General features: G+C 38.4%; 1 protein-coding gene across 1 annotated transcript; it reads right to left on the bottom strand.

Annotated features, from left to right (window-relative positions):
* Positions 1-219: 219 nt before the first annotated feature.
* entpd3 (ectonucleoside triphosphate diphosphohydrolase 3) lies at positions 220-16,529 on the bottom strand. The gene is made up of 10 exons (XM_075465071.1): positions 16,335-16,529; positions 9,312-9,449; positions 8,670-8,787; positions 8,236-8,395; positions 6,938-7,097; positions 6,551-6,778; positions 5,388-5,651; positions 5,188-5,298; positions 3,664-3,801; positions 220-2,850 (listed from the first exon to the last, which is right to left on the bottom strand). The coding sequence occupies exons 2-10, from the start codon at positions 9,444-9,446 to the stop codon at positions 2,662-2,664; spliced, it is 1,503 nt and encodes a 500-aa protein (XP_075321186.1). The 5' UTR covers positions 9,447-9,449; positions 16,335-16,529; the 3' UTR covers positions 220-2,661.
* Between the last annotated feature and the right edge of the window lie 8,933 nt (positions 16,530-25,462).

The following is a 25,462-nucleotide window of genomic DNA, read 5'->3' on the forward strand; positions in this document are numbered from 1 at the left end:
GCTGATGCATTCCACTACCACTAGAGTGCGTTATTGTATTGTGTATAAATGAAATGTAGTGAAGGGTTGAAAGGCATTTAGATTTAAACATGATTACCTGCACTTTGACATTGCTTGTTCTACTTGATCTGATGGATCCAAAGAGATATTCACTTGTGATGTAGCATGTTAAGTAGGAGCTGAGCTCTGGGAGATACATCAATAAGCTAATTTATAGAGCAGCAACCACCAAAGACGCAGTTAGTGGATACGTTTATTATGTACTGAGTGGAGAGATAATCATTATCACATGAGAAACATGCATAACTTTTTCCAGTGTAATGACAATATTACTCAAATATTAACAAGTAGAGCGTGACACATTCAGAAGGTCAAAGACAAATGCTTAAATTTATGTTGTTGTCATTAAACAAAATGATGTTGGATCGCTACATCAGCAAAGTATCTTCTTTTAGGATATGGTGGAATGTTTGCTAATTTATTTGTCCTTGAACAAAGAAATTATATTTAAAAACATTCAGATGGCAGGTCAGTACAATAATACAAAACAATAATACTTCATAAAACCCCTTTCATTGACATGTTTTGAATAGACTCCTAAAGTGTGATTCACAAATGACTCGAACGGTAAGATTCTTACTGCCTGGTGGCTTGTGTTGTTTTGATTGTAGGATTTCTGTTACTGTATGACTGAGGCTCAGCTCCAAAACTCATACAATGGGGTTAAATTAAAAGAAAAAAAAAAGATGAAAACCAATGCACATAGTTTCTAGTGATAGAAATAAGTCTCTCATCTAAGGCTAAGTGTAATTACTTGAACAATACTGTTTATACTGTGGTTTTCCCCAAAAACGGTGCCTGTCAATATTAACCAGACTCATTACCATCACTGAATGCTCTGGTGTAGTTTTCTCAACTACCTGAATAATCTGTCTCTAGACTCTCTAAATCAATTGGGCATAAGTAATCCAAACACCATCTGTTCAGAAGGAAAACCTTACTGGTTATGGAACAACTCAAGATTTTCAACAGATATACCTCTTTACCTAAAATAAAAAAAAGAACAATAACAACAAAAAAGGATAAAATAACAACTGGGAGCGGTATTGCATTTTTAATGATGCATTGACTCCTGGATACTTGCAAAATCAAAATGAAAAATGGCACATTGCACATTTAATGTATCATTTGTTTGGGAGGTTTTCATTCAGAAAAATCTACAGCATTGTTGACCACCTACAACATATTTTTTTAATGGAAAAATAAACCATTTAAAACACTACATTAGTGCTGTGGCAAAACACTTGAATTTTGTATGTCAAGTCGATGCATTCAGTGCAATTACACATATTATAGGGGAATAAACACAACTACTTGGTGAGTAAATAGATAGTTCATGCCATTGCCTAAAGTTCCATGTGAACACCCATGTGTATATGCACATGTAGAATCTCATTTTCAGATAAAGATAATCTTGAGACAGGAACAAGCACACGTTCATTTATCATTTGTATGTCCATCAGAACATCACTGTGTGCCTTTGTTGAGTCAAAAGTCGAGTAAATGAAAATTGTTCCTTAAATCTTTGCAAGCTTCCCTGAGGGACAAAATTAACAGTTTTTTTGTTTCTTTTTTCAAGCTTTTTTTAGAACCCAGCCTCACAACAAAACTTGAAAGACTCACAAATAACCTTTTTGCATATTTCCGCTATCTCTTTCTGCTACTGGACATGAAAATAACTACACAGAGGAACACATTGTTACCGTATTTCGTTGAATAGTCACAAAATGACTTGTATACCATTTAACAGGTGGCAGTCCACAATTGGAGGTTGAATGGTTAAAGTGGTTGTGTGGTAGAGCTTCACATGTGATTGTCAAAGAACTCAGTTTGACTCCCTCTCAGCCAGTGATGTTTTCAAGTAACTTAACCTTTGAGATGTCATATTAGGATTCAGTCACTGTTTCCTTGCTGTTCAGTTCTTGTTCAGCATTAAAACCTACTTTGCAAACTTTAGGGAAACAGTAATCCTTGGGATTAAAACCTTTACGGTCCTTTTCTAGGATTACAGACTGATGAGTCCCGCCTTATCTGTTAAACACACAAAATGTGTTGGACACATGAAGCATATGTCCTAATGAATTACATTACTTTGAAAGTTTTGCTATGTGGCATTAAAAAAAAATCTGAACTAATGTTTATCAGATCAACTACATAACAGTTCTGTTTTGTGGCTATTTCACATTTTGATGTGAAACGGGGTTGCTCTTAACCATCCTTCGACTGTAGGTGGCTCAAAGTCTCACTGATACCACAACAATGGATGTTGGAATGGAAGTCAGATGGGCAGGATTCACACATAGTCTTAAAAATCTTCTCTTCCCATTTGCTTTGAATTGAGTGCCTGCCACATTGCAGTGTGGCTTGTTTACTTCACTTTGGCAAAGCTGAGAGTTTAACTTCAACTCCAATCCTAAATCTCAGGCACGCCGCCAATCACACCATGCCTGTGTGAATCCTGCTTCTCTGGATCAAACTGAAAAGAACTAAACATTTTGATTCATAACTTTTTCTACACATGCAGCTGAAGCACACTCCAGCAATTTAGAGAATTCCAGCTGCCCCCAGGCATTCAGGGACCCCCCTTGGTAACTTACATTCTCAGTAGCAAGTGCGAACAAGAATTATAAACACTACAACAACAGTTACAATGAGTAACGCTGAAAATAGAAAGATGAGGCCAGCAAAGACGGAATATGTCATTGGGGGAATTTCTTTCACGTCAGACGGGATCATATTGGACATACTCAGCATGTAGCCCAAACTCCAACCGATGCTTGTTGACTTTACCTGAAGAAGACAAAAAAATGTGCATACTGAACATAGGAATCTTTCAATTATACATGCTGTGAGTACACTGATAAATCCCTTTGCATGTCCAAGGAAGTTTCACCTATCAAACAGTTTTGTTATGAAGTTGTAAAATGACAGCTCAAGGGTCATAACTTTCATGAAAAGAAATCGAATATTGCCTGTTTTGTAATTCCCTTCATAACGAGCAGCTGCAACACGCCCTGACACCCTGAGGGCTCTAAAGAGCATATGAAGCACAGCAGGTCCTTTGTTAAAAATAAAGAGCAGCCTAAGCTGATGAGAACCAGTCTTGTCTTGTGCTTAAAGGCCAAACTCTGTGCTATTATGAAGACAAGACTCTATGCTATTAGGAAAGTTGTAAGATCTGTCTTTTCAAGATCCACCGTCGGTCTTTATGACTCATAACTGTTACACTGAGTACCACAGACCAGGAATCCCCCCTCAGCTGAGAGGGCTCCTTTGTGGAAACATGCATTGAATGCCTTCCACTATGGCTTCAAGTACGTGACAGCAGATGATTTGTGTGTCAGTGGGTGGCCCAATTCAAACTCATTACTGCTATGGAAGCTGGTAAATGCCAGTCTGTCTGTGCAGAAGAGAAAATACAGTAATGACAGCAGAAAAACTCTCACAAAGTCACTTTTTGAAACACACTCTGATGCCTGCATTCTTTCTCACAAATAACCTGAGCATTATTTGTCTGCAGCGCACTGAGTTCATAGTTGTGTAAAACACAAGGGTGCAATAAAGGAACTTTACACCAAAAACAGCATGTATTCTTCAACTCACCTCTCTTTCAAAGTGTATGTTTTGCCAGGTTTCTTTATCAAACTTGTATCCATCGGCCAGGAGAGTGAGGACATAGTGAGAGGCATAACAGTAAGTTTTGAGGTACTTTTCATTGATCCAATCCTTTTGTCTTTTCAGCTAAAAGGAAGAGAAACAAAGATCAGGGTTAAATATAATCACAACAATAATCATGATTTGAACAGAATGCTATTTCAGCAAAACCTCAGAGCCGATAGATGTTCCTTATGTGCAGGTTCAATGCATGTAGTAGTTTATATTCAAATAAGATTCTAAACTTGCTCAAACGTGTAGAATATGTTAGTGTAAAATGCACATCATGAAGTCAATTTATTCATCAGGAATTTAACAGAAGGCAATCAGTCTGCCAAACTGTGTGCCAACATAAACTCTGCAGGAAAAGGCAAGCCCAGCACACAGCAGCGCAGCTTTATTCATTTACTGTTTGTTTTCCCTTTAAAATAAGACTGTACTCATCAGTAACGTACAACCCTAAAAGAGAAAATAAATAGAAGGTGTGGGAAATGAAAGAAAAAAAAACAGTAATTTTTATGTTTGCTTTGATATTTTTTATTTCTATGAAGACAGTTTGAACTTGTGACGGTAAATTTAGAGCTTTTAGCGTTTTAGAAGTCTTTTCACACAGGTGATGTCAAGAAAATTGGTGTCATGATTTGGTGCAAAATCACTACCAAGGAAAATCATGTTTGAAGAGTAAAGATGGGTGGAGGATTTCCAGTTTGCTAGTTCCTCACAGAAAGATTAAAAAGGATTTGCATATTTTCCTCTCTACAGTGCAGAATATTAAAGCATCCAGGCAATCTTGACAAAATTTAGTGTGTAAAGGGCCTTTGGAAAAAGCTCCATTTGTGATGGTAGCATTAATGAAGAAATATGCATTGAGATTTTTGAGCATATGCTAAGAGGATGCAGGTTCTGAACTAGCCTACCTGCAGTCCTCACCAGTACCCAGTAGAGAGTGTGTTGGGAATTTTGACACGTGAAATGCAACAACAACCCTGCACTGCTGGACACCTTAACATGTGAATGGGTGTACAGAAGTAAATGGATGTATACTAAAAACTTGAATTAAGTTGACAAGAAGAAAGATGAAATATATTGGATTTGTACTGTCTACAAATGCCAAAGAATAAGTCCCTTTTTTTCCTTTTGTTTCAACTCTTTCTGAATTGGGTTGTAAGTTACTCATAACTACAGTCTTCTTTTAAAGAGAAACCAAATGACGAGAACAGCACTGTATCGCTCTGCCTTTGCCTTTTCTTTCAAAGCCTATGTATGTTATAGGGGGCAGATTGGCCTCTCTTTTTTTTGGTTTCCTAGATGAGTAAAATAGACTTTATAGTGTACTTTTTGTAATAACATTTTCAATACATACTGTATTTGCAAGGTTTTTGTCTCTGTATCTCCTCTTGTCTTTGTTTGGCCTTTTTCCCTTCCCTCTTCGTTTCTTATTACTGCAACTTTATATCAATTTGAAGGACTTACCTCTGTCCAGTGTGTTTGGCAGAGGGTCTCCGTAGCGGCATTGAACTGATCGAGATCTGAGGTGCCGTTTAACAGCAGAGCTCTAGCAGTGAAGAAAAATCCAGCATATGCCTGGTACAAACATCGGAAACAAACATTCAGTCGTTTTTTAACATCTTCAACGGTTTACATGCCACACTTACATCTGCACAGTATGTTACCATAAATTCTCCAGTGACCGGTGGCTGCTCGACGTCATCGAAGGAGCAATGTGATGCAGAACAGGTTTCGAAATCAAATATAGACTTTACTAATGTCCCACATTTGGCTGAGTCTGCACGTCCAACCATGAGGAACTCCTGATCTGGGTTGTAGTTTTGGGGTTTCTTTGTGCACTCTGTGTCATAGATGGTCGAAGCCTTCACAGTAGTGTTGAAACCATCTGGATAACAGGGGTTTATTACGTAAGCTTGGCCAGATGATTGCTGAAACATAAAGTTGAGAAAGTTTCAAAAGAATTAACAGTTGATGATGAGGCGAAAAAATTGGAACAGAAAAGAACATGCTCGGGTGAGATAAGAGAGGAGAGCTTGGACTGTGTCGTTTGTGCATTCACAGACGTTTCATCCACTGTGTTTACTGTGCTGCATACAACAATACAAATTTTTAAGTTAACATTTTGTACAAGGAACCAACAGCAACTTTACTCTCATTACTTATTCTAACAGCATAGCATATTTCTCCCTCTAGCATTGCCATTAGTATCAAGAATGAAGCTGTGAGTTACCAGAAATAATGCTTTTATTGCTGGCTAGTGTGATGACATTCATGGGTCAATCAATATACTTAATGACATAATGCATTCTTGAATGGTCTCCTTTTGCCTGTTAGTGGCAGTATTCACTAATCAATTCATCGCAGGGCATTAATGGATCATGGTTTTTGAATGCATGGCAGTTCTTTTCTTGTGGAAGCTCAGGAAGCTTTATTTTTATGAACTCAGTTATTTCACTTTTTAATTTTTTTTTATCCTACAGAATTTCTCTCCACCATTTGCTTTATGCTCATTTTAACTGCACTATCATCTTTGCTGCCTGCTTTTCCCTGTCTTGTTTTGGATTAACATCGCTGAATGTTTTTTAGCTCTGCAGTGGAATGTCTGTGTTGCTTTGCCTGATTTCTCTTGCTGTTTATTCTTTTTTTTTCACTCTAAATGTTGAAAAGTTATAGTTATTATCCGCCAGTCTTCTTTTGTGTATTATTAGCATTTGAGTCCTGCTGCAAACTGCAATATCAAATGAACTACCACGGTTATAATACAAATATATGACCCCTCATGGCAGATGCTTTCCTGTGCACATAGATGCAAAACAAAGCGGTGTACCTGGACTACTTTATCCAGAACCCTCTTCTCAGCTTCATTCTTGCCATAGCAGAGGAAACTGTGTGTGTAGACATAGTAAGGGTAACCATACAGTTTGACGTGCATATAGTCAGACCCGTTGCCATGTTCCTGAACAGCAAATGCAATCTGTGTCGATGCTCCACCGAGGTCCATGGAACCGACTGTCACTGCACCCTTTGGACGCACATAACTGTTCCATAGGTATTTCTGCAAATATAATCAAGAAAGTTATGTAAAGTACAACACATGTGGCCATGCATGTGTTAAACAGCAGTTGTTTGTCTTTTTTCCATTATTTTCACCTTTATATAGACAAGTATATTTTCATAGACTAGATACAGTAAATAGATTATGCGGATGTCTTACTTCCAGGAAGTTTCCCTTCAAGTAGTTGACTGTGATCCACCCATATAGCCCTTCTTCCTGACCAGTAATGATGGAAGCATTCTGGAAGCTGAAGGGCAGTGAACTCAGATATTTTCTGAGACTTGTCATTACTTCATTGGACGTCTGTTCATCTTTTTCACTTGCAAATCAGAACAAAGGAGCAGGGTTAGAGACAGAAGTTGAAACTAATGTCAAAAGTAGGATCTCTGCCATTGAGAAAATTGTTTGATATTTTGTTCATTTACACTTATTGGCTTGGATGCAGAGAGTTAAATGAGAAAATTGACACTACTCGTGCCTGTAAGCTTAATGTTTACCCAGAGCAAGCCAGAAAAGTGAAACCAAAAATAACACATGTAATAATAGTCACATATCAACATGTTATTTTTCAATCCTTTCATTGGAAAAAAAGGAAAGAATTTGAACAGTATGTCTTAAACTTTTGTGTGGATATTGCCAGGATGTCGTTCTTTTTGGAGTCTTTGAATAGTATTATGTTAGGCTAAGGTAAGCTTCACAACTCCCAAAGACATGACAGTAGACTTACACAAGTTTGCAACAGTATTTTTTTACTGTGTATGTTTTCTGCTTTGTTATTAAAAAATTATAACATCTAAAATAAATTCTGCTCTGACCTTTTCTCTGTTTTCTGTGTACTGTGTCCTCCAGAATAAGGAGCTCCAAAGCAAAGCGAACGGACATTCTATAAACCTTAAAGCATAAAAACCCCTCTGTACCAACCTAGTACTGTGAGAAGACTCCACATTTAGACTTCTCAGCATTGCTGTTCCACCATATGAGCAAATTAAATTTGCCCCAGCCTGCAATCTAAACATGTTTTCACAACTCGAGCTTCCTATTGACTCAGTGGAATTTAGGAATAAACCAAGGCTGAATTACCAACCAGCCAAAGCTAGCCGCTGTCCAGGGCCTCACACACAGGCCCCCCAAAACGAGACTTTCCTATATCTGTCTACTACTTCATTCGATTAATCAGTTTATGCCAGCAGAATATCAACCATCTCTGTTCATCCACACTTCATCTAAATTTTAGCTGACCACATCCATAGTTTGACATTAACCTATTTCAACAATGGAATTTTATTTAATTTTTTCAGCCTATTGTATCTTTAAAAGAAAACAATGAGCAGGTCTGACTTAAGTTTTTTTAGTTCACTGTCCAAGTAAATGAGGACACAAATACAATTATTCCCACCTCTTACACTGACATTGGTGAGTATTAAACTTTATTGCTTTTTCTAAGTTTTCTTTCTTACTGTAGCAGTCGCATTCCAGCTGTAGCTCCCAGAAAGAGAGGTGTGGCTTTGTGCTTTTCAGCAGGAATGCTTTTGGTGATTTTGTTCATACAGACTTGGAATCCTTTCAATGTGTTTTTGTCATTCTCTGGGTCAACTTTCATCTCTGAGATAGCAGATCCTGAAGGAACAAAGCAAGACTAAATGTACATCCTACGTGTATTTTCAACATTTTCAGCGGTTAAATAAATGTTCACAGAATGTCTCATATTTTAAAAATGCTCTGTAAGCTTTGGTTTTAATGTGATTCCTTTCGATTATACTGTAGATTTCAGTCAAAACAAATTTTCATATAACAGTAGTTGTAGTCGGTTTTAACTTACTTCTAGAAATTCTCTGACTATTTCATAGATAAGCTGGAATTTTCTTCCCATTTTATGAAGAAGACAACTCACCGTTTACTTTACAGTTAATTTTTTCCGTCACTACTCCTGTTTCATTCTCCTTCTCCCCTGGCCATTCATACAGGTATACAGTGGAACGCGATGAACCCGAGTCTATCACTATGCCATACTGAAACGGACAATGAAGAATAGATTCATGTTACAAAAACCCATTTTTCTAGTTTACTTTATTAGATAAGATTAGATTAGATTATACTTTATTCATCCCACAACTGGGAAATTCACTTGCCACAGCAGCAACACAGCTAGAAACACAAAAACAGACATGAACAAGAAGTTTAAAAAAAAAGACAAATTAAAAAAAAAAGAAAGAAAAAGCAAGTACTAAAAAGTAAAGTGACCAAAAAGTAAAGTGACCTAGTTTAAATAATATTGCACATTATGAAGTTGAAATGAACAAAATATAAATAAATACAGATAAAGAAAAATCTCTATATATGTGCTTGGTGGATTGTCATGGAAAGGCAACAACATGATCAGTGGGTGCATGTGTTGAAAAGTCTGAAGTCATATTGATCTGACAAGAGTTGAGACCATAAAGAAAAAAATCACTTTCTTAGAATGAAAAAAATCTACAACCAAAATTCATGTAGTTTATGCATTCACTTTGGATTAATACATGCGTGTGTTCACCTCTGTGCTGTACTCCTTGATAATCCAGGTGTCCTGGATGACAGCCACAGAAACAAGGGCGGCAATAGAGGCCAACAGGAGAAGCAGTACTACTGCTATGCAAAACTTGTAGCCCATTTTCTTTTTGGAAGCCATTTCCTGTTGGCAAGACAGAGGGCAAAATGAATAGAAGCTTTGCTCTCACTAAAAAAAAGCCTCTTTGCTCCCAAAGTAATTATGTAGGGAGGTTTGAAAAGGGATAATAAACACATTCAGTAACGCTTATTTACTGTGATCTGAAAAATGCTGGCAGCATTGATTGTCACAGACAATGATAATTGTTCCAAGATACCTTCAAGTAATGGCACGGAATGTAATAGAAAAAATGATTAGCCCTATAATGTCTTAAAGTAAAGGCATAAAAAACCCAACAATTTTTTTAAAAATTTGAAAACACAACGTTTCAAAGTACACAGCTATTTCATAATGTTTCGCTGTTGTCCTTTCACAAGGTTCATTTTTATTAAATTGCAAATTTGGTTTCTGTTGTATTATGTAACATGTAGTTACAAGTGTACAAGCAAGACCCAGAATAAGAATCAGATTAGATTTTACTGCTGGAGAGAGCACACAGAAAAAACAGGATGACAGATGGATGCAGACTCATCTTAATTGCTACTGAACGGGTAAATAATAACTGATTAGCTCTCATGTTTAGTGTTCTGTCCTTTTGCTTTGCTTGGGTCTGCTTGGGTCTGTATACCCAATGCATGTTTATAATAATGAAAAGATTGCGATCATGATCATGTCTTCGGCTCTGCGTGGTTGTAAATCAGAGGGATTGAAGCTGTGGTTGATTCCTACTAATCAACTAATAGATTTAATGAAATAGCTTTAGATGCTTGAGGAATTTACTTTAGTGTGTTGTATCTCCCTCACAGGTAATACCTCAGTTAGCCACCTCATTCCTGTTTCAGATTCGTGTGTTCTTCATGCCTACAAATGTTTGGTTAGTTGAAGTAAATTTCACTATAAAGTGTTGGAAGTTTGCAGCCTTTCAAAAGGTTCTCTGCAATCTTGCAATACACAGTATTATAGTATGAACTATGCAAATTACACTGAACATGTATTCAAACACTACAAAAAACCTCCATCAGAAAAAACAAGACCTATCACAGATGACATTTTTGTTTGTCTGTTTGTTCTTCACATTTAACAGAGTATATGAAAATATCCTGTCTTTTTTTTAGATTTAGATCTTGAACTCTTACATTGTCGCTTGACATTTTTGGTCGGGACGAGATTCCCTGGAATTATGAGGATTTTGATTTGAGAATGTTGTCAGTTGCTTCCATCATTAGCTCTCAACAGCTCTTGAGAACTTGAGTGAAAAAGTTTTTTGAGTGAAAAAGTTACCGTTTCACTTAACCCTTTGGACAATATCACTGTTGAGTTGCAGATTGAACTAGTGCACTTTAGCATACCAGTGAAGATAGCCTATATCTTCACTGGAGAATTATTTTTCTTCTCACGTCATTACGCAACACTGACTGACTCAACCTGTTCTGATATTGTGAAAGACCGTTATATTCAAAGTAAGATTACATCATCCAACATACATAATACAGTCATGTTCCAATGTTCGACAAACCACACTCAACAGAAAACATTGAGGTGAATCACATGTGGTCTGTCTTAGGCAACGTTCTGGAACCACTCTGTTTGAGTTGTTTATACTCAGGAAGAGAAGGTTCAGATACATCAAGAAAGCTTTGATGTAGAAATGGTACACTTGTTGACAGTAAAAGAATGCGCACCTTTGATGTACACTGCAAAAAAATGACCATCTGAAAACACACTAAGAAGCACTTTACTTAAGAAGATTCAAGTGAAATTATTGCCCACTGAAGTACAATCCAAAACCTGTATTGAGTTCTAACTTAATATTCAAGTATAGGCATTTAAAATCTAGTTTGTACATTCCTCACTCTGTTAGTTTCTTTCTTAATTTGAGTTTAAAAATCTCAAAACCAGACCAAAGAGTTATAGCCATAGACCAATGATATAGTGTTGTTTGTCCTTAGTAGCTCTACAAAGCACTTTGCAATGGTTCTCATTCAGCCACTGAAATCCCAACAGTGAGCAGGTTGCCGACAATCTCACATTAGCCACATTTGTGACATGTGACCTGAGTCCAAGCAGCTTTTTTCAAAAGTGAATGTCTAATTTGAACTTAAAAAATATCTATTGTACACTTATGAACCATAAGCAGCCAAGCCATAATCAAATGAAGCATCCAATTTTTGTCCAGTGAGTAATTGTGAATTCACTTGGGTCAAAGTTTTGCTGAAAATACTTTGTGACTTTTTATTTGTTATCTATGATAAATACGACACTCTCCTGCACTTAAAGGGATACAAGGTAGTTTAGCGGCAGTATAGCGATCTCTATTGGTCAAACTGAAATTCTACACTGTCGTAAAAATGCCCACCTGTACACACCCACTAACTAAACATCGTGGCGAATGCTGCCATTATGTTATTTAGTCAGTGCAGTTAGGTCATCTGATTCACAAGTGTAGACTGCCCACGTAAGATACTATAATCAGAAATTTTCTGAAGAGAGAACTCAAGATAATATGCTATAATACTGTTGCTGGAGGAAGTGGGTGGGGACAGCTCGTCTGGGTTTCTCTGCTCAGGCTGCTGCCCCCGCGACCCGATCCCCGGACAAGCGGCAGATAATGGATGTATGGATGTATGGATGGACTGTTGCTGATCTTGAATGGGATTCTTCCCTCATCATGGTGTATTCATGGAGTGATTCCTTTGTATTAGCAGACACTTACAAAAGTTACATCTTAGACAGATGCGCGCAGGCACTACCAACATACACGCCGCAATAAACGCAGACTAGCTCTACACTATTCCGATTACAATCACAAATTAATCAATTTTCATTTGTAGATAACAATTCTTGTTCAGATCAAAACACTATTCTTATTCTAATCAGGTCAGTCCATGTATTTCTGAAGCTAGGCTACGTCTCGAACTCAGGAGGAATTAGAGCACCGTCATCACCTGTCTCTTTACGAACTAAAACGCAGGTCACTATGGTAGATGAACAAGATCACGCTTGGAGAAATTTCACAAAGATGGGAAGTGCCAACATCGAACGTTTCATATTCAGTCTGTGAAAGGCAGAATATGAAACGCTTGGTGTTGGCTCTTCAACGCAAGCGAACACATAGCCTACAACTACAGCTAGCATACAGTACCTAGCTAAGTGCCGTAAACACAAACGACTCTTCTCGCGCATCACAACACTTCAGAAGCGGGTCGCTCCTGCTACATAGTTACATATGGGATTTTCAGCATACAGACCCCTGTTGGGAGCGAGACAGGCTTCATTCGCTTACCATTGATTTGTTTAACCTTTGTTAAACTCCTGAAGGCTATAATTTTAGGTGAAAATGCTACCTAGTGCCCCTTTAAATACCAGATCGATAGCATAAATAATACTAAAGCAGAATTGAAATTGTGGCCCACAAAGTGGGTACTTCTGAATGAAAAGTGATTAATTAATGAAACCATTGGCATCTTTGGACATGTCTGGGGTAAACTGATCATTACATTGTTTGTTATATCAGCGTCATGAAGACAGCTGAGACTATTTACCTTATCTTGCCCAAACAGAGATAATAGATGCTGAAAAAATAGCTCTTAAAAATAACTCTGATTGCACCAAAAAATGGAAACTACATGTATATTGTTTGGTAGGATTACAGTGATTAAATACTGCCACTTCTATCAACAATTCGTGTAATGTGCATATAAAAATGGCAAAAACAAACAAAAAATAGCATACACATTTTTGGTAATAAAAAAATAAGTATCAAAGACATAGACATACATACTGTACATAGAATGCAAAGAAATAGTTCTAAAAAGATCGGAATTGTTATACAAATTACACCTCTGCATTTTATACTCGAGGACTGTACACGGCAAGTCATTGTTAGATTAATACAAACTTTTGCAGTGTAGTCATACAATGGATGCAATTGCAAGTCATACATATCACGGTAACCGGAAAAGCTTGCTTCTTATTAAATTCATTCAGCATTTCTCATGATTTATTGTTCTTTGTCTGATGTAATTCTGCAGTCTATCATTTGTATACACAATAAGATCCGTGGTGTCATGTAATGCAATGCAAGGATTAGTACTGTTAGCATAGTTTTCTTTTTACAGTGGATATAAAAAAAACTGGAACTGTGCATGCTCAGTCAGTGGAAGAAGAACTCACGTTCTTTTTTTTTTAAGTGAGATTGGTGTAGCTGTCAGATAACTTTTGTCAAGGTCTCACACTCCTAAAATCCTGTTCTAACGATCGGCTAAGAAGCTGAGAAGCTGAGAAACCACGGACTCCTCTACAGTAAGCAGCTGCCAAGCACTCTGTAAATTCATTTAGCCAATTCCCACAAAGCAGGAGTAGACTGTAAGAAGATAAAGTTTTTTTCCAGGTATCTGTTTCCTCAGCCAGTGATGTAATTAAGAAATAAAAGTTTTTTCCACAGGAAGAAAGGAAGGCGAGATGAAGTCTGGAAGATTGAGAAAACGTTCTGAGTGAACAGCCTATACACAAAATGGGAAACAAAAGAAGTGTATGGATTTGATACAATATCAGAAAAAAAACACCTCAAAATCTACACTGGAGTAGATCAGGAGGAGCAAAGGTTGAAGGCTATGGCCTTCACATTTCTCTAACCTGCAAACGATCAACATGTATGGATTGACTTCAAAAGAGCACTGCTTGCCAGACAGCTCAAGAAACCTTTTGAGAGTGAGAATGCTCAAAAATCAGCCCCCAAAGCTGGCCGCCAAAAGCATTTCAAAGTTGTGGTGCAGTTCAAACGAGGTGTTACCAAGTACGAAGCAAACATACCCATATCTATAAGATGCAAACAAGAAGGTTATATTGCTTAAAATGTTAAGATATTACTTTGCTTTTGAAATGAGAAATTTCAACATTGCCACATTAAATGATAAAACTGAAAGTGAAAATTTAGATTAAAAAAAAGACATGAAGGCTCAATAAAGATTCCTGTGATTAAATTTTTGCTGATTGAAACTGCTGCTTAACTATCTTTTGAGCATCGCGCGACTGTAATTACAACTATAAGTCAGTCTGCAGGTGTTAGGTAGTGCTGTCTCCGTCTGTCAAAGTAATCTCATCAGACTGCCAAACACTGAGAGGAATTAGGCTCTCTATATGAGCTCGCACTCTTTTACGAAGTCTAAGTTTGTCTGAATTTCTTTTTGAGCCTTGTAGAGAAAAATATTAACATTTGACCACACTGAAACAACACCTCGGTGACAATGCTGTTATGCTTTTAAATTACAGTACTTAAGTTACCACAGGAATTTCTGTTAAAACATGTGGGTAAGAGCTGTTTGGCAAGGTGTTATTACAATATGGTGTCATGCGAAAGAGTTTGTCGCCATTTCTGACAGATGCTGTTTTTCATATGTGTTTAGTTTAAACAAAAACCTTTATTTTACATACTTGACAATCTAATTTTTTTATTTTGCTATCCATATTTGAAACTTTTTTTTAATCACTATTTTTTAAAGAGAGAGGGTATCTGTGGGACGCAGTTCAATACACAGTAGAAGTGTGCAGTAACTATTTAAATGTAGGTATGAATTGATAAGCAATTCATCAATAAAAAGCCTTTGGTTTTTCAGTGTAGATGTATATCCATCCATTTGGATATTTAGTAAATCTTCAACCCTAAAAAAGGTCCAACTTCTCAATGACAGACCAGTACCTCTTCTATACCCTGCTGGTGCCTGATCAAAAGATCAAAAGTGAGGGCTTTTCATTAGCTCCAGTGAGTCAGTTAGGTTTCATGAGTTCATAAAACCTTTAAGAAATTATTCTTGGCCCAAACTTGGACGCTTGTCATTCTTATTCAGTGGTGGTTGTTTCAGCCACCTATACCTCGGTCAAGAGATTTTTTTAAATTCTTTTGCATTTAATTTCTTCTCCTTTTTTCTGATCCTGTGACTGTTCACATCAAAAGATTTGATTATCTGGTGGTTGCACCTCTACAACTCCATGTTGTGTCTATGTGGTAGGTGTTTTAATGTAAATGTTAAATGTTCAGCTATGCTCTGTGACGTGTCTTTTTTCAGCATCTACTGAGGAAGTTACTTGTAAGTCTCAGCATAGGCTGTTGTCTGCCACATCCAGTTTCATTACACAGATACATATCACCTAAAAATGAGTCAATCCAATAAGCATTCAGGTTGAAATAGTTTGAAATGAATTGTACATTTCCATAGAAACAATAGGAAGGTCATAACACTAACAAGTCTAAAACTGTAATTAAAACGTTCTGCTATTGGATATTTGCATTTATCTTTAGTGAGGCTCCCTGAAAACTTGAAAATATTACAAAAATGAATGTGCTAAGACACAAACAGGACATGTTTTATCATAATCATTATGGCACTATAATTTAACTGGTGTCATGAGCCTGTGCACAAGTACACATTAGCATCAACACCAACATCGAGCATGAAATAATAACTATCATTTTTAGGAGTATTCCAACCATGCCTTTGCCCAAGGACCACTTTACTTCTGCTCACAAGATAAACAATTTTCAAGGTTGATCAAAAATTATATGAGATTCTTCAATAGCCAAAAGAATCAATATGTTTTAGTTGACAGAAACTACTGGATACACTTGCAGTATATGAAGACAACAATTTTACGTTGGGAGTCAAATAACTCGCACATTTTTTTGCACGTTATCACCTCTGCTTGTATGGACTGGTCCTTGTCAGGGTGATGGGTGGAGTGAAACAGATGTTAACACAGTAAATGGTATTTACAGTACAGTACAATGCAGCATAAAAATGAAAAATAAAAATGTTCTCGTGTTTCGGACACCTTTGAAGCATGTATACATAAGGATATCTGATGTGTTGACAGTCAAATAAATCAATGTGATGAAGTGTGTTTATATCTTACCTTGAAGAGCTGGTTTGCAGGTCAGAGTTGGAAATGTTGGACGCGGTAGTTAGAGGACTCTGAAAAGGGGTAACAAAGAGAAGTAAGTGGTAAGGCAGGGAAAGGAGGAAGAGAGCCAGAGAGGGTGTTGTGAACCAGAGAGATCGAAAGAGTGACTGGCCCACAACCACACAAGCAGTGCACACTGACACAAGCAAGAACGAGGGTGAGAGGAGAAATGGGAGGAGCAGTATACACACACCACTCCCCACTTAGTAGCACAACAGAACAGCCAAGCTGGGGAGCTCAGTTAAGGAATAGAGCAAGGTGGCTCCTTGTGCACTGACTGTGTCTGATGATTAAAGTACAATCTGAGTATTTGAGAGTATGAATGAAACAATGAGAGGAAGCTGAGAGGGAGCAGTGGGGAAGTTAATTGATGTAATCAATAACATAAAGTGCAGAGTGGACGAGTGTCTGCTGCATTGGTTATTACCAAATCTGCACTAACTTGATAGGCTTGAATCTATAGGACATGACACATTGCTCTGGGACAGTCCCATCCAAGACGGATATGTTAATACTTGCAAACTCCCTAATCCGTGTTTGGAGAAGGTTCTTATACTGGAACATGTGAGTCATTAATGTGAAAAACATGAGTCATTATTGTGTCTAGCACAAAGAGCTGTTTCACAAGGAAAATATTGTGCTGTACTTTAGACCAAAATGTTTGTTTAGCTTTCGTGGGCAGTCGGGAAAATTCCTAAAGTATGCTTTTAATAGCGTTGAGTGTTTTTGTATGTGCATGGGGACATGTGTGTGAATTTTGCAGCACTTTCTGGAAACACGAGTTGTAGTAGCGCAGTTATGGGCGCATGTTTCTCAGTGATCACTTTATGAGTCCACAGTCTCCAGAATGCATGAGCCTCCAAAGTAAAGATCCTCCTATAGAGATCATTATAGTTGTCCCGCATCCACTGTGCCAAACTTATTCACCAAATTTGTTGATAACAGGCAATAATTAGTCTCTTTTCAGGCTGCAAAACCGTGTAATAAACTATGAATTACCCAAGCACACCACTTACATGTGTCAAAGTCTTATCACAAATTAAACATTTCAGAACGTCAGGTGGAGTGTAGACGGAAGAACGCTAGAAGCTATCCATGAAGTTGTCTCAACTCTGGAGATCATTACACAATTAAAACGAGAGCAAGAGGAATGCCTCGTCAATTTTGTTAGTGGCAAGGATGTCGTAGCTCTCCTTCCAACTGGCTTTGGGAAAAGTTTGATTTATCAAATGGTACCGGTATAATGAAAGCGGATGTGGGAAGCGTGATTCGCGGGCTGGAGACTCGCGAGAGTAAGCATGAACCTCGGCGCATAACCAACGTCATTTCTAAATATTATGATTGGTTAAGGGAACTCCGTTACTCCAATGAATTTAAGTTGCTGGGTAAGGTCCCGCCCTCCATGGAAACGGATTCCTCTTGGGTTTTCCCAGACTGTTTGACAAAGTCAACAGTCGGCTTTCGCCCAGGCTAGTGAGTAACTACCCCAGGTGTTCAATTAGGGCCGTCATAATGCATACTGCTACATTCACATTCATGCAATGATTGACAATCTTTCATCTAGCTTTGTTTCTACTGCTAAAGTGCTCCTCTTGTTAAAGGATAACTGCGGTATTTTCAACATAAGCCTCTTTTCTGAGTCGTCTGCAATGTTTTAGAACCCCCCTCACCGCTTTTTTGATGTTTACTGCTGTCCAGAAGCAACTTTTTGCAACGAAATTTGATATGGATTACCAGTGCACACCAGTAACCCCTCCGGTGAGTTGATGATTTTGAAAACGGACGTTTATGGTGCTTTTACGGACCTTTTTGGACATGCACATGACTTGCCATTCTGCAGCAGGTTGAGATGAATCAAAATTAGGCAAATACCGGAGACAGCAGTAAACATCAAAAAAGTGGTGAGGGGGGTTCTAAAACATTGCAGACGACTCAGAAAAGAGGCTTAATGTTGAAAATACCGGAGTTATCCTTTAAGTCATTGTGCCTACAGAGAAGATTTAAGTTTATGGTCTTTTATAGCCTTCAAACACACAGCAAATATGTAAAAATGTTGGTATTTAAAAATGTGGATCAATATTTCAGTAGTTGCTTTTGAAACAAACGCTTGGCTTACAGCGGCTGGAAAAAGTACTGGGATTGTTGCTGTTTTCATGTCATCACCTCGTGGTCTGAAGTGTGTCTTTAGTTGCAGTCGATACTCCTCTCTTCATATTTTTCTTTAAATGTAAAAGCTGCCACAGTGCTTTGTATCTCACACCTTGTGACACTAAAAACATGTAATCCATAACACATCAGCGCGGGTGGTCTTCTGGTCTTTGGACTGCCTGAAAGCAAGACCGTGATCAGTCAGTCAAAGTGAATTACATGTCTGCTTCTGCAGGCAATAAATGCAGAGTATATTGAGTATTTTTAGCTGCCTAACATGAGACCTGAAACCTACTGCTCGGAAGCAAGCACACTGAAAATTAGATTTGCGCTGAAAGGGCAAATAGAAGGAGCTTCCTGTATATAGGTACAGCCATGTTGCTGTGGTACTTCTGATACTGAGTTGTGTCCATTTTATTGTTGCTGGCTTTGACAAGATGTTAGTTGTAAAGTCAACTGCCGCCCTGCACAGGGTTGGGGAGTAACGGATTACATGTAACGGCGTTACGGTAAAAGGATACAAAATAAAAGTAACTGTAATCCGTTACAGTACAAGCAAAAACGATGTACTCAGATTACAGTTACATTCAGTGAGAATGGGGGTTACTTAACAGGATTACAATTTGTGCGAGGTTGCAGTGACAGAAGTACAGAGCGGCAGGGTCGGACTGGGGGAAAAAAAAAATCGGCCCTGGCAATTTTCCCCGGGACCAGCCCCCCCTCAGTATTAATTAGTATCTCCAATCTAATTAAATAAAAATTAAAAAAACGAGCACAGACCGCTCATACAGTCATTGGCATGTACCCATAGAAAAAATACACACTCACACACACATCACACAACCTGACTATCGACTGCTAACAACCATGATCAGTAACCTACACAAACCCAGACACATAATGGCTCGGCGGCCAGCAATCGGATAAACCAATGAAGTGAATCAATCCTGTGAAAGAATGAAAACAAGTGAATGAAACCTGCACTCACCCATTATGAAGTTAACTCTGCCAGCCCCATAATCTTGCCCCTGCTCAGCCAACTCCTTGACGTTGGGTATGGTTGGTAACGTTACGGCGGCTAGCATTAGCAACGAGGCTGCTAGGCTTGCTAAATCGGTAAGCATTAAGCATCAAGGCTACTGAAGAAAGCTAGTCTTTTTAGCTACGTTATATTATCATCTTTCTTCTCGGCTATAAGTTAACCTTTGTTTACGGCCACTGGCCTAACCTAACGCGCTAGCTGTCAAATCACCGGAGGTTTTCACCGGAAGTACTGGCGCACACACACAAGCAAGGGTGTGCAAAGAAAAATAAAATGTGATGTAAAAGTCTTACTTTGCTTATTTATTACTAAAGTAGAGCACTTCATTGTCATTGCACATGTATTAATGAAATGCAGTTTGGCATCTTATCAAGTGTAACGCGTGCAGATTGTATAGCATGCAGTATTTAGAGATAAAATGCAGTTATTTACAGCTAGTGTAAGGAAAGATGGTTCATAGATATGTGCAGAATAGATCAATTACCTAGGGAAATGCATGTATGTGCAGAGAATGTATAATGTAGTTATGGCAGTACAATGAAAAGAAAAATATCATGGTATAAATAAATGTGATAAATACAGATGGAATCATGCAGATAATATACAGATTATCCTATACCATAAATAGGTAAAAGTAATCCAAAAGTAATCCAAAAGTAATTAGTTACATTACTTTTTTTAAGTAATCCAAAAAGTTACACTACAATTACATTTTAAACAAGGTAACTTGTAACTGTAACGGATTACATTTTTAAAGTAACTTACCCAACACTGGCCCTGCAACACTAATGTAGGGAAGATGTTAGATGTCAGGAAAGTCAAATGCCAAAAGTTGACACAGGGAAATCTCCTCTCAAATGTAAACACTTGAGAGCAACGTTACACTGTGTATATTACAAAGATAGCGAAATTCAACGCAGTTATGTATTTTTTAAAATAGCTCTCTTCCATCAAATTACGTTTTCATAACTCAGCAAAGATCTTGAAAGTCTTGTCTCAATATTCAATACTTTTACTATAAACCTATACTTTCAGTGACAACATCAAAGGGGAATTTAGTTTTTTTTCATTTCTTGCATAAAATACGTTCATCTACTCACCGATAACAGTTTGGTAAAAGTCTGTAGTTACAATTATCTGTCTTTATTTCACCAATACTTTAAGACGAATGAATGAAACTCTTAAAGTATTGGTGAAATAAAGACAGATAATGCCTTATTTAGAGGCTGCATTGTCTATGCCCCATTCACTTCCGTTATATGTATATACGCGGATCTTGAGTGATCTAAATAGCGTCCGAAAGAGGCCGACTTTCACCAAACTGTTATCGGTGAGTAGATGAACGTATTTTATGCCAGAAATAAGGTCCAGGTTTAAAAAAAACAAACTTCCCCTTTAAAACCACTGACTTGACTGCTAGAAGGCAATGCTCTGCTGGGAAAACCTGTATCCTGGCATTTACATGGATGTTACCTTGACATTTGCCAACTACCTAAACATCTTTATAGACCAGTCATACCCTTCACACGGTGGCAGGACTCTCCTACACAAGCAGCCTCCCCCAGCAATGTGCAGCAGTGGGTCCTGCAAAAACAGCATAAGATACCCCCAGACACCAATCTGATGGAATCTGGTGGAATCTGTGGGAGGCAAGCCTATTCCTCAGAAACCCGAGCCAACAGAGCCCAAATAATTTACGACGGACGACCCATTATCAGACACTCCGGTAGAATCTGATATGTTCTATGTACATGCCCTGACTAGTTAGAGGCCTCATAGCTTCAGTTAAATGAACAACTTTAAAAAGCCTATTAAAACACAACTTTTGGATATTTTATTGAAAGGTTGAGGCTCAGTTTGTTTTTACCTCTGATCATCGGAGAGTTGAAAATAGAATTTCCCCCAAAATGGTGTAAGAGATTGAATGGTGTAACATCTAGCTGTTGTAGTTGAGGGATGTTGTTACTGAGTCTATTTTGGGCAGATCATTTGGTTGATGGTCTAGTCTGAAGTGGGCTCTGCTATGAGCCTTCTCTTTTCTCTGAGATTTTTCCTTAGGAACAGTTGATGCTTCTCATGTGAGGGTGATTTCTCTGTGCTGAAGCATTACTCGGTCACTTGAAGCTGCCTACCTTAGGCAGGTTAACCATTCTTGAACAGACATTGGTATGTGTTTGATGTTTCATACATCCATTTTCTACACCTGCTTTATCCAATTCCAGGTTAAGGGGGTTGGAAGCAGGATACACCCAGAACAGGCCACTAGGGACAAACAACTACACACTCTCAAGATCAGTTTAGAATTAGAATCACCAATTAGCTAATTCATTTTGGGTTGTGGTAGTACCTTGAGGGAACCCTCCCATACATGGTGAGAACATGCAAACTTCACAAAGAAAGGTTCCCAGTGGAGAGTCATACCAGGAATCTTCTTGCTGTGAGACGACAATGCAAACCACCACTTGCGATCAGCCTTACCCACTGGACATTAGGACTGTTGACAGTTTAATGACAAATGAAGAGCTTCCGAGAAGTGCTCTCACTAATTGTAAGCGAGTGTCTGCTTTGTGTCTGCTTTCAAGATGTACTGATCATCATGATAATTTTTTTTAATCTGAGAAGGAAATGTTGTGGCCACATCTTAAGGAGACATTTAACTCAACCGATTGCTTTTTCCTGTCAGTTTTTCTGATTTCCTTTTGCTTTACCGTACTTTCAATCGCGGTGCTCCACTTCCTTTTCACTCACCTGTAGACTCACTTGCACAACCGCAATGTGTAGAAAATTCTGAGTAATTTGTTTGATGTATTTTAAAGGCACAATTTAAACAAATTGACTGCTACAGTGCTGCATCCATGCTACTGTATTGCATTGATTTTTATTCAGCGATGTTCCATCTTACTAGTTACTGTCTGAGTCATAAAGTTGTTGCATTGTCAGAAAATGAGCAAGCCAGATAGAGTTAGTTCATACATGAACATACAATGGACATAATGGGAGCATTCTGCTGTATCCAATTGGCAGAAAATTATGCCTTGAGCCTCTAATGTGCTGGCTGGTGCACTTAAATCCAGCCCTGTCCATTTCACTTTACACTTGGCTCCTCTCATCCCCCATTTGACTGAACAGGGCTGTCTCTCTGTGATTGTCACGATAGCAAACTGGTAAGCTTTAGAGCATAGAAGATTCTCCCCAACCACTATTATTACATAGAGGTCTTCCCTGGCAAGATGTAATAAAATCCCATATATCTTGCATGTTAACACTGTAAAACACTCATTACTATGCTATTGACTTTTCAAAGGCAAGGCAAGGCAAGGCATCTTTATTTATATAGCGCATTTCATACCACAGGCAACTCAATGTGCTTTACATAAAGACAAGGCATTTAAAAGAACAGCATAAAGCAGCATAAAAACAAGCAATTTAAAGAGAAAAAAAATAGAATAAAAATTAAAGCAATCAAAGAAGAGGGGAAAAAGAAAAATATAAACTCAACCATAAGCACACCGAAAGAGAAATGTTTTTAACCTGGATTTAAAAGTGCTTGCAGTTGGGGCTGATTTCAGGTCTGCTGGTAGTTTGTTCCAGTTGTGTGCAGCATAACAGCTAAAATCTGCTTCACCGTGTCTAGTTTGAACTCTGGGCTCCACTATCTGACCTGAGTCAGTAGATCTCAGAGCTCTACTGGGTTTATACTCAGCTAGCATGTCATTCATGTATTCTGGACCTAAACCATTCTGTGATTTGTAGACGAGTAGCAGAGCTTTAAAATCTATTCTTTATCTGACCGGGAGCCAATGTAAAGACTTGAGAACTGGGGTGATGTGATCTGATCTCTTTGTTCTGGTTAAAACTCGGGCTGCAGCGTTCTGAATGAGCTGCAGCTGTTTGAGACTCTTTTGGGGGAGTCCAGTCAGAAGACCATTACAGTAGTCGAGTCTGTTGGAGATGAAAGCATGAATCAGCTTCTCCTGATCTGTTTGGGACATGAAACCCTTAATTCTGGATATGTTCTTAAGTTGATAAAAGGCTGATTTGGGGACTGATTTGATATGATTGTTGAAGGTCAGGTCTGAGTCTATCAGCACGCCGAGGTTCCGGACTTGGTCTTTAGTTTCTAGAGACAGTGACTCAAGATGTTTACTGACAGCAAACCTCTTCTCTTTGTTGCCAAACACAATGACCTCAGTTTTTTCTTGATTTAACTGAAGGAAATTTAGGTTCATCCACTTTTTGACTTGCTCTAAGCAGTCGCACAATGACTCTATAGTAGAGATGCGCGGTTGGCGGTTGAATCCGCGGTTGGAGGTTGAATCCGCGGAGCCCGCGGATGAACCGCGGATCGGGCGGATGACACGCCGAAAAATCGTATTTTAATTAAATTCGGGCGGGTTGCGGTTGAAGCACTAAAAAAAAAAAAAATAATAATTTTCCAAAGGTAACGAACGAAAACATACATTACAAACAGTATAAAACAAAACCACGTTTTAGATTTCCTGCGTAGGTCTTCTCGTTGCCAAGGTCTTCTCGTTTGTTTGTGTCCGTTACTAAGGCCATACAGTTAGCACATAGGACCCTAGTTCTACGTTGCTTGCTAGCAGTGTTGGGTGCGTTAAACCGTGTGGATTAAAGTGGAATAATTGCAAGAATCCTGTGATCAAGACAGCGTTTTAAGGTAGGCCATCTGGTTATTCATTTTGCCCGCCGTGGCATGTTGATTTGGGCTTAGACTATGTGCTTTGAAGTTGTTTTACATTCTCTGAAGTAGGTTGGGAACATTTGCGCTAAAGGATGGATTTATCGAGCTATGTAGACGGACTTTGTTGTCTAGATTCTTTAAAAAAATTCGTACACTCAAAACGGTGTGCCCGTGCTCATCATGTTTTACTTTTTTCTTGATGGAGTGTGAAATATAGCTGCAAATAGTATTTCAATGCAGACATGTCAAAACGACAGTGGAATGCACATTTTCAAGGTGATGGAAGGGTCGTGTGATGCTTGGAAATAGATCGGTTAATCCAAAATGTAGAACTATATAGTTATATTCTGTATTAATGTTTCACATACAAGTGGGGAGACGTAGGGTATGTTAACCTGTAACTAGTGATAGTGTGAATGCCTTGGAAGGAATTCAATCGCTTGTGACGGCTGTGTGTCTTAAAGGTGTTCAATTTAGCACTTGGGAGTGATTTTGACAGCACTATTATCCACTACATAGTAGTAGGCGGACTTATTGACCAGATATAATGAACTACGCTGTTTGAAAAAGCCGATACAAATAGCCAAGGCACCTTCAATAGACCTACACCTATCGGCGGATGGCGGGCGGGTTCGGTTTTGAAAATCGGTGAAAAAATGTTTGTGCAAATGGATAGCGGGCGGATATATATTTTTTGCAGCGGTTGCGGATGGGAAAATACGTCACCCGCGCATCTCTACTCTATAGGACTGCAGTCATCTGGAGACAGTGCGAGATATATCTGTGTGTCATCTGCATAGCTGTGGTAGTTGACTTTAGAGTTCTTCAGAATGTATAGAGTGAACAGAAGGGGTCCAAGAACTGACCCCTGAGGAACTCCACATTCTAGGACTGTCCCGCTGAGTCCTGCCCAGGTTTCCAACCTGTTCAGCAGTATACTGTGATCCACAGTGTCAAATGCAGCACTGAGATCCAACAATACCAGAACTGACACCTTGCCTGAGTCAGTGTTCAACCTTATGTCATTTAACACTTTAATAAGAGCCGTTTCTGTACTGTGGTGAGGTCGGAAGCCTGACTGAAATTTGTCAAGGAGTCCACTGGAGTTCAAGAAGTTACTGAGTTGATTAAAAACCACTTTCTCAACAATCTTGGCTTATAAAAGGAAGATTTGAGATGGGTCTGTAG

The sequence above is a fragment of the Odontesthes bonariensis genome, chromosome 5, assembly GCF_027942865.1.
Source record: "Odontesthes bonariensis isolate fOdoBon6 chromosome 5, fOdoBon6.hap1, whole genome shotgun sequence".
Lineage (NCBI taxonomy): Eukaryota > Metazoa > Chordata > Actinopteri > Atheriniformes > Atherinopsidae > Odontesthes > Odontesthes bonariensis.

Excerpts from the sequence above, each read along its gene's own strand:
- entpd3 (XM_075465071.1), bottom strand. The coding sequence starts at position 9,446 with ATGGCTTCCAAAAAGAAAATGGGCTACAAGTTTTGCATAGCAGTAGTA. Across the intron at positions 6,779-6,937 it reads TGAAGGGAAACTTCCTGGAA|AAATACCTATGGAACAGTTA; the intron begins GTAAGACATCCG and ends TTATATTTGCAG. Across the intron at positions 3,802-5,187 it reads GCCAAACACACTGGACAGAG|CTGAAAAGACAAAAGGATTG; the intron begins GTAAGTCCTTCA and ends TCTTCCTTTTAG.